The sequence below is a fragment of the Salmo salar genome, chromosome ssa13 (genome assembly GCF_905237065.1).
Source record: "Salmo salar chromosome ssa13, Ssal_v3.1, whole genome shotgun sequence".
Classification (NCBI taxonomy): Eukaryota; Metazoa; Chordata; class Actinopteri; order Salmoniformes; family Salmonidae; genus Salmo; species Salmo salar.
In genome coordinates, this window is record NC_059454.1 from 31,329,664 (window position 1) to 31,340,043 (window position 10,380).

At 41.7% G+C, this 10,380-nt stretch overlaps 1 protein-coding gene across 1 annotated transcript; it reads left to right on the plus strand.

The window, feature by feature from the left end:
- The first annotated feature begins 7,582 nt into the window (after nucleotides 1–7,582).
- LOC106566770 (UDP-GlcNAc:betaGal beta-1,3-N-acetylglucosaminyltransferase 7) lies at nucleotides 7,583–9,699 on the plus strand. Its single transcript, XM_014135139.2, has one exon. It carries the CDS (start codon nucleotides 7,919–7,921, stop codon nucleotides 9,152–9,154), a length of 1,236 nt encoding a protein of 411 aa, XP_013990614.2. The 5' UTR covers nucleotides 7,583–7,918; the 3' UTR covers nucleotides 9,155–9,699.
- Nucleotides 9,700–10,380: the final 681 nt, after the last annotated feature.

The window sequence follows — 10,380 nt, forward strand, 5'->3', positions numbered from 1 at the left end:
GCCCCCTCCCAGTTAGGGGAGTGATGAGCTCTACAGCAGAGTCTCACAACTCAATCGCTGGTTGAAAACTGTTTTCTGCCCCTCCCAAAAGATAGAATTTGTAGATAATTGGCCCTCTTTCTGGGACTCACCCACAAACAGGACCAAGCCTGGCCTGTTGAGGAGTGACGGACTCCATCCTAGCTGGAGGGGTGCTCTCATCTTATCTACGAACATAGACAGGGCTCTAACTCCTCTAGCTCCACAATGAAATAGGGTGCAGGCCAGGCAGCAGGCTGTTAGCCAGCCTGCCAGCTTAGTGGAGTCTGCCACTAGCACAGTCAGCGTAGTCAGCTCAGCTTTCCCCATTGAGACCGTGTCTGTGCCTCGATCTAGGTTGGGCAAAATTAAAAATGGCGGTGTTCGCTTTAGCAATCTCACTAGTATAAAGACCTCCTCCATTCCTGCCATTATTGAAAGAGATTGTGATACCTCACATCTCAAAATTGGGTTACTTAATGTTAGATCCCTCACTTCCAAGGCAGTTATAGTCAATGAACTAATCACTGATAATAATCTTGATGTGATTGGCCTGACTGAAACATGGCTTAAGCCTGATGAATTTACTGTGTTAAATGAGGCCTTACCCCTGGTTACATTAGTGACCATACCCCCGTGCATCCGGCAAAGGCGGAGGTGTTGCTAACATTTACGATAGCAAATTTCAATTTACAAAAAAAAAACAACAATGACGTTTTCGTCTTTTGAGCTTCTAGTCATGAAATCTATGCAGCCTACTCACTCACTTTTTATAGCTACTGTTTATAGGCCTCCTGGGCCATATGCAGTGTTCCTCACTGAGTTCCCTGAATTCCTATCCGATCTTGTAGTCATAGCAGATAATATTCTAATTTTTGGTGACTTTAACATTCACATGGAAAAGTCCACAGACCCACTCCAAAAGGCTTTCGGAGCCATCATCGACTCAGTGGGTTTTGTCCAACATGTCTCTCGACCTACTCACTGCCACAGTCATACTCTGGACCTAGTTTTGTCCCATGGAATAAATGTTGTGGATCTAAATGTTTTTCCTCATAATCCTGGACTATCGGACCACCATTTTATTACGTTTGCAATTGCAACAAATAATCTGCTCAGACCCCAACCAAGGAGCATTAAAAGTCGTGCTATAAATTCTCAGACAACCCAAAGATTCCTTGATGCCCTTCCAGACTGCCTCTGCCTACCCAAGGACGTCAGAGGACAAAAATCAGTTAACCACCTAACCGAGGAACTCAATTTAACCTTGCGCAATACCCTAGATGCAGTTGCACCCCTAAAAACTAAAAACATCTGTCATAAGAAACTAGCTCCCTGGTATACAGAAAATACACGAGCTCAGAAGCAAGCTTCCAGAAAATTGGAACGGAAATGGCGCCACACCAAACTGGAAGTCTTCCGACTAGCTTGGAAAGACAGTACCGTGCAGTATCGAAGAGCCCTTACTGCTGCTCGATCATCCTATTTTTCCAACTTAATTGAGGAAAATAAGAACAATCCGAAATTTCTTTTTGATACTGTCGCAAAGCTAACTAAAAAGCAGCCTTCGCAAATGGAGGATGGCTTTCACTTCAGCAGTAATACATTTATGAACTTCTTTGAGGAAAAGATCATGATCATTAGAAAGCAAATTACAGACTCCTCTTTAAATCTGGGTATTCCTCCAAAGCTCCATTGTCCTGAGTCTGCACAACTCTGCCAGGACCTAGGATCAAGGGAGATACTAAAGTGTTTTAGTACTATATCTCTTGACGCAATGATGAAAATAATCATGGCCTCCAAACCCTCAAGCTGCATACTGGACCCTATTCCAACTAAACTACTGAAAGAGCTGCTTCCTGTGCTTGGCCCTCCTATGTTGAACATAATAAACGGCTCTCTATCCACCGGATGTGTACCAAGCTCACTAAAAGTGGCAGTAATAAAGCCTCTCTTGAAAAAGCCGAATCTTGATCCAGAAATTATAAAAAACTATCGGCCTATATCGAATCTTCCATTCCTCTCAAAAATTTTAGAAAAAGCTGTTGCACAGCAACTCACTGCCTTCCTGAAGACAAACAATGTATACGAAACGCTTCAGTCTGGTTTTAGACCCCATCATAGCACTGAGACTGCACTTGTGAAGGTGGTAAATGACCTTTTAATGACGTCAGACCGAGGCTCTGCATCTGTCCTCGTGCTCCTAGATCTTAGTGCCGCTTTTGATACCATCGATCACCACATTCTTTTGGAGAGATTGGAAACCCAAATTGGTCTACATGGACAAGTTCTGGCCTGGTTTAGATCTTATCTGTCGGAAAGATATCAGTTTGTCTCTGTGAATGGTTTGTCCTCTGACAAATCAATTGTAAATTTCGGTGTTCCTCAAGGTTCCGTTTTAGGACCACTATTGTTTTCACTATATATTTTACCTCTTGGGGATGTCATTCGAAAACATAATGTTAAATTTCACTGCTATGCGGACGACACACAGCTGTACATTTCAATGAAACATGGTGAAGCCCCAAAATTGCCCTCGCTAGAAGCCTGTGTTTCAGACATAAAGAAGTGGATGGCTGCAAACTTTCTACTTTTAAACTCGGACAAAACAGAGATGCTTGTTCTAGGTCCCAAGAAACAAAGAGATCTTCTGTTGAATCTGACAATTAATCTGGATGGTTGTACAGTCGTCTCAAATAAAACTGTGAAGGACCTCGGCGTTACTCTGGACCCTGATCTCTCTTTTGAAGAACATATCAAGACTGTTTCAAGGACAGCTTTTTTCCATCTACGTAACATTGCAAAAATCAGAAATTTTCTGTCCAAAAATGACGCAGAAAAAGCACTAAATAAACTTCAGTTAGTGCTAAATATGGCTGCTACAATCCTTACTAGAACCAAAAAATTTGATCATATTACTCCAGTGCTAGCCTCCCTACACTGGCTTCCTGTTAAGGCAAGGGCTGATTTCAAGGTTTTACTGCTAACCTACAAAGCATTACATGGGCTTGCTCCTACCTATCTTTCCGATTTGGTCCTGCCGTACATACCTACACGTACGCTACGGTCACAAGACGCAGGCCTCCTAATTGTCCCTAGAATTTCTAAGCAAACGGCTGGAGGTAGGGCTTTCTCCTATAGAGCTCCATTTTTATGGAATGGTCTGCCTACCAATGTGAGAGACGCAGACTCAGTCTCAACCTTTAAGTCTTTACTGAAGACTTATCTCTTCAGTAGGTCCTATGATTAAGTATAGTCTGGCCCAGGAGTGTGAAGGTGAACGGAAAGGCTGGAGCAACGAACCGCCCTTGCTGTCTCTGCCTTGCCGGTTCCCCTCTTTCCACTGGGATTCTCTGCCTCTAACCCTTTTACAGGGGCTGAGTCACTGGCCTACTGGTGTTCTTCCATGCCGTCCATGGGAGGGGTGCGTCACTTGAGTGGGTTGAGTCACTGACGTGGTCTTCCTGTCTGGGTTGGCGCCCCCCCTTGGGTTGTGCCATGGCGGAGATCGTTGTGGGCTATACTCGGCCTTGTCTTAGGACGGTAAGTTGGTGGTTGGAGACATCCCTCTAGTGGTGTGGGGGCTGTGCTTTGGCAAAGTGGGTGGGGTTATATCCTGCCTGTTTGGCCCTGTCCGGGGTATCATCGGATGGGGCCACAGTGTCTTCTGATCCCTCCTGTCTCAGCCTCCAGTATTTATGCTGCAGTAGTTTATGTGTCGGGGGGCTAGGGTCAGTCTGTTACATCTGGAGTATTTCTCTTGTCTTATCCGGTGTCCTGTGTGAATTTAAATATGCTCTCTCTAATTCTCTCTTTCTCTCTTTCTGTCTTTCTCTCGGAGGACCTGAGCCCTAGGACCATGCCTCAGGACTACCTGGTATGATGACTCCTTGCTGTCCCCAGTCCACCTGGCCGTGCTGCTGCTCCAGTTTCAACTGTTCTGCCTGCGGCTATGGAACCCTGACCTGTTCACCGGACGTGCTTGTTGCACCCTCGACAACTACTATGATTATTATTATTTGACCATGCTGGTCATTTATGAACATTTTAACATTTTAACATTTTGACCATGTTCTGTTATAATATCCACCCTGCACACCCAGAAGAGGACTGGCCACCCCTCATAGCCTGGTTCCTCTCTAGGTTTCTTCCTAGGTTTTTGGCCTTTCTAGGGAGTTTTTCCTAGGGAGTTTTTCCTAGCCACCGTGCTTCTTTCACATGCTTTGCTTGCTGTTTGGGGTTTTAGGCTGGGTTTCTGTACAGCACTTTGAGAATATCAGCTGATGTACGAAGGGCTATATAAATTTGATTTGATTTGATACTTAAATATATATTAAATGTCTCATTTGTTATTGTTACCCATCTACCAATCACTGCCCTTCTTTTTGAGGCTTTCGAAAAGCTCCCTGGTCTTTGCAGTTGAATCTGTGCTTGAAATTCAATACTTGACTGAGGGACCTTACATATGTTGTATGTATGGGGGACAGAGGAAGAGTTAATCATTCAAAAATCACTTCAACCCCTATTATTTCACACAGTGAGTCCATGTAACTTATGGGATTTGTTAAGCCAAATTTGACTTCTGATCTGAACAAAGGGGCTGAATACATATGCAACGACTAGTCGTATATTTTTGTTTTGAATTTGTATTTATCTTTAAAAATATATATTTTTCTTCCACTTTGACATTAATATTTTGCATAGATTTTTGACAAACATGACAATTAAATCCATTTTAATTCCACTTTGTAACACAAAATGTTAAGAAATTGAAGGGTTCTGAATAATTTTGCAAGGCACTGTATGAACAGTGCTTTCGGAAAGTATTCAGACCCCTTCACTTTTTCCACATTTTGTTACATTATAGCCTTATTCTAAAATGGATTCAATAGTCCCCCCCCCCCACACCCCATCAATCTACACACAATACCCCATAATGACAAAGCAAAAACACATTTTTAGAAATGTTTGCAAATGTAGAATTTTTTTGTTTGTTTGAAATATCACATTTACATAAGTATTCAGACCCTTTACTCAGTACTTTGTTAAAGCACCTTTGGCAGCAAATGAGGAGGTGGATGTTATTTGCCAAGCAGGCTCTTAAACATCCTAATGTTGAGATGGAATTGTCTATAAGTAAAGCAGAAGCCAAGGGGTTAATAAGAACAGTGGTTGAAAACAAATGGCAAGAGTTGTGAAACAGGGAGAGAAAGGGAAGACACCTGTGAAAGATCTAGGAAAAGGTGGGGGCAGGGAGGTGTGATCATTGTCAGGAGGAGATGGAGACAGTGGAACATGTTTTATTTCAGTTCCAGAAATATGTGAGGGAAAGGGAGCGACTGTTATTCGTTTTGAGGAGTAATGGGGTTGAAAAGCTAGGATTAAGTGAACTGCTAAAGAAATCTTCAGAGGATGTAGTATTTAATTATGTAGTCCGTCTCCTTAGAGACGAGAATATTGGGTAGGATTTAGACCTTCACTGTCTCTGGTCCACACGCCAGTCCAGTTGGTGGAGGTAATGCACCTTACTTCTTGTGCGGTTGTGCGAACAGCCCAGTACATCACTTGGGCCAAGCTTCCTGCCATCCAGGACATCTATATCAGGCAGTGTGAAAAGAAGCCCCGGAAAGTCGTCAAACACTCCAAGCGTCCTGGCCATTGTCCTTTTATTTCAATCTGTGCACTCTTTATGCACACTCACAGCCCCCCCCCCCACTTCATTATTTTCTCACTCACACATAATATGCACATACATTTATACAGACTCTACACACCCGTACACCCACTCACATACAGGCTGCTGCTACTCTGTTTATCTTATTGCCTAGTCCTCTTACACCTATACATATCTACCTCCATCAGTCCAGTATCCCTGCACATGTACATTTGGTATTGAATCTGACTTTTTACATTTTTCCTTTTCTTCTTCTCATTTTTTTTCTTCGAGTAATACATTGTTATTAATTATTCCATTGTTGGGTTTTTAGTTTGCAAGAAAGGCATTTCACTGTACTTGTGCATATGGCATTAAAACTTGAAACCTAAAGTTGGTTGCCAACCCCCATATAAAATCCACAGAAGAAGAAAGGTTTTCAGGGTTAGAGTAGAGCAGAAGTTGTCATATGCTGAGGCAGGTTAAGAAAGTAGAGGAATGTGGGTCAAAGGGGAGGGATCCTGAGAGGAGTGGTGTAGTAGTAGATCTGTACCAGTACAGAGGTGTAGGCCAACAAGTGGTTATATGTTTCAGTAAGATTGGATTTTAACATTTATAGTAATGGTTATCAACGGTCCTGCAGGGATGGAACGTAAGTCACAGAAAATGTAGGTTGTGGTGGCAGCTGCAGAGAAGTATTTGGGTGTGCGAGACTTGAGATCAGAAAGTGGGTGTGCCATCCTTTCAGTCTGTTGACCTGTGGTAGGACTTAATAGATGAAGGAAAAAGGAAACCGCACACTGCTCTTGATAGTATCACTGATCTTTAATAAGCTTACGTATCGTACGAAGGTCAGAGCTTTTGTGAACATTTTTAATTAGCACCCTTTTGTAGACCTAGCCCCACCCACATCCATTCCACGCATCGAAAGGTGTTGGAGGCGAAGGAAAAACAAACAAGTGCTACCAAATATAACAATATGCATTTCATAAATATTCGAATAACGTGTGTAAATAAGACGTTTTAAACACGTCTGTAAAACCACAATGAGGACATAGCTAGCCTAGGAGGTGGCGGTAATGCAACATTTATTGGATGCCAACCGCCCTTAAACCTCATGGAAGAAGAAGAAGCTATGACAGGCGGGAGGCAGGGGCGCTTCAGTACAGTAGGTGGCGTTAAAGACGTTGGATGTCAGCCGCTGATACACCCCACAGAAGATACTTTTTAGCCAGCTAGTCTGGTACACAGCAGGCGTTAGCGACACCGTGTGCTAGCTAACTACTTTACTATCGTGTCTTACTTTGAATGCACTTTCTAGGCCAAGATACTTTGCAAAACAGCGCGGTAGTTAATGATTTCAACAACAAAAAACGACACAAGTTTGACCCAGTGTACGCACTGCACGCACCTCTCAACAGACGTTTGACAATTCCCCAAAACCGACACACAGGGGTGCTAAAAGCTTGATTTTCCTCACACATCCCCTGGAGTTATACTGTTTTGGCCCCGGGGGCTATTCTCACTCACACACATATATTTTTGTGTTAATGGAGATTGCCGCAAAACACATTTCCCCAGTAGATTCTAATCAAGTTTTCTAAAGCTACTTTGATGGGCAATTCTATCATACACAATATTATATAATACAGTATAACGTTATGATCGTTATAATATGACAATACATTACAGTGCTTGAAAAATAAATAGCATAGGTGCAATCAAATGAACAATATAGCCTCAGCCTTAGACTTCGTTTTTTCAAGTATTCTATGACATTAGATATCTAGCCTGGTCGATGTTCAAAGTCTAGTGAACCAACAGGACGCGCAGTCTAGTGAGCCACCTGTGATGTGAAATAAGAAACCTGCATTTGGTCACAGAAAGTGTAGTGGGGAGGGGATAATTAAAAGTGAGTAAGGGGAGAAGCTCGTAGGCGACAGTCACTTTTCAAGACCAGTCTGCAGGTGCTAGACTATCTCTCATCGAATATATATATATTTTTTTTAGCATGATGTAACAAAGATTGTTTTCTCAAAGAAAATAAAGTAATTGTAGGGGAATAGCACGGTGGCGTAGCCAGTTTATTTTCAATGTAGCTGGACACGGAATAGTTGCTCTCCATTTTTCAAAGGACAATGATGGACTTCAAATGGACACTAATGAGTAATTAAATGCTATGAAAATAGGGGTGCCTATTCATTTGAAGTATTTCTCATTCATTCATACGCGTTTGGCGCTATAATTATGGATAATATTTTCAGGAGAAAGAGGATATTGAAAACTCTCCTGAGTTTGTCTCTCGTTTTTGCGTCTTTAGTGATGATTTCCAAGTTCAAGCTTGTGGATAACAGCATCAAGGACGACATGGAGGTTAAAAGCATGGGACAGGCCGGTTGGTGTGGACCTGAGTGTGATTTATACAAAGGAAAACGCAGTTTGGGAAACTACTCGCCGCCAGTTATTGGTGATGATTTGGTTGCGCCACGGGTGACCGTCTCCAACACTACAGCGTCTACTTGGGATGTACACGTTATGAACTGCAGTGAAGATTCAGCCGTAAGGAAAAATGATTGGTTTCGACGTTTGGATACGAGGTTCCACCAGTTTGTGTTGCACAGACATTGTCGATATTTCCCAATGTTGATAAACCATCCGGATAAGTGCAGGAATGGAGACGTGCACCTGCTCATGGTGGTGAAATCCGTTATAGAACAGCACGATAGGCGAGAGGCAGTGCGCAATACCTGGGGTAGGGAACAAACAATTGATGGTAAGAGAATAAAAACGCTGTTTCTCCTTGGAAGCCCTACAAATGGCAAAGACACTAAAAACCTTCAAAAGTTGATTGAGTATGAGGACATGATATATGGAGACATTCTCCAATGGGATTTTATGGACACATTTTTCAACCTCACCTTGAAAGAGGTAAATTTTCTGAAATGGTTTGATATTCACTGCTGCAGTGCCAAGTTTATATTCAAAGGGGATGATGACGTTTTCGTAAATACGAATAACTTGCTGGAACTTATTCGTTTCAAGACTGAGGACCGCAAAGTTCTAAATGTATTTGTTGGGGACACCATCTCCAAAGCCATCCCCATCAGAAACCGCCAGAGCAAATATTACATCCCCAAAGAGTTGTTTGACAGACCGTACCCACCTTATGTTGGTGGTGGTGGGTTTTTAATGTCCTCACAATTAGCTCGGAGACTGTTCGTGGTTTCAGAGGACTTGGAGCTCTATCCGATTGATGATGTATTTTTGGGAATGTGCCTACAGAAGCTACACTTGGCACCTGAGATGCACCCAGGATTTAGGACCTTTGGCATCATGAAACGCAGAGTGAGCCCAATGAACAGCGAACCGTGCTTTTTCAAAAACCTAATCGTAGTCCATAAACTGAGCCCTCAGGAGCTACTCATGATGTGGAGCGTAGTAGAAAATAAGGAGCTGGTTTGCGCCAAAAGGACTGCACCATGAGTGTCAACCTACAGCTCAAAAGGACTCAAAGGTTATGCAAAAAATATTGTAAGCTTTTACAATTGAATTGTAATATTTGTATGTAGGCCTAGTAGGGCACTAAAAAGATCCAACTAAGAAAGAATGTGAAAACAATCATGCAGTGATTTTTTTTTTTTAAACAAATGTTTATGAATGACATTCTTTCATTATCACCTACCTGTTTGTTAATGTTTTTCTAATGTAGATAGGTAGACCCAAATCCCAACAGGAAAACCAAATAAGTGAATGCACATTCCTTGGTCTACAAGATGAACCACTTTTTCAGCCAAATCTGTAAATAAATGGCAGCCTTTGACACTGAAAAACCCTTTTCATGCTACAGTTTTAGTGCTTTTGAGTTTTGAGATGATGGATGTGTTAGTAACACTGAAAAGGTGGAGATTACATGAAAATATAATTGGGTAAAGAACAAATTCTAGAACACATATTGAATTATATTTTAAGAGTCAAAACTAGTTTTTGGTTTGATGTTTGTAACAGATTCAATAAATATGTATTCGTTATACCAGTGTTTTACTCTAGTGCTGGGTAAGAGTTGAGGGCTACTGGGTGGATATCAAACACTAATTGTTGGTGTAGAAGATTGCAACAGGTGCCTCTAAAATACATATTTTGCAACTCAAACAAAACAGAAAAAGAGCAACATCAGCACTGTCCAGCTTCATTTAGCTTTATTTAATCAAACATGGATGTTTCAATCTGCACAAAATGGTTGTAAATCTACAGTCAATACTGATGGATATGTTCTCAAAATACACAAGGACAATATATACACCTACGTAATTGAATAAATATGAGACAAACCTAAGTCACTAATGCAACATTATAAAGCTTTAGGGCCCTATTCCGTGTTGTGGAGAACGCGGACGGAATCACGTATTGCAGACATTACAACGGAATTCAACAATATTCACATAGCCTAGGTATTGAATTTAGTAAGAAATCAACCAAATCCATTGAACTTAATAGAAAATGTATTAATTTGCCCAAGTGAATCATAAGACATGAACAACCATTTAATGTGGATGAATTACCTGACGTATGAAATAAATCACGACCGGGTTGATGGTAACATGAAATGCCGGTACAAGTTTATAGCCTAAATGCCCACAGACAATTTGTGCCGGTAAAATTTGGTATGCGTGAATTGGGTGAGGAAACGCCTTTATGCGTAAATATTGATA

Coding starts and splice junctions, on each gene's coding strand:
- LOC106566770 (XM_014135139.2), top strand. CDS start 7,919: ATGGATAATATTTTCAGGAGAAAGAGGATATTGAAAACTCTCCTGAGT.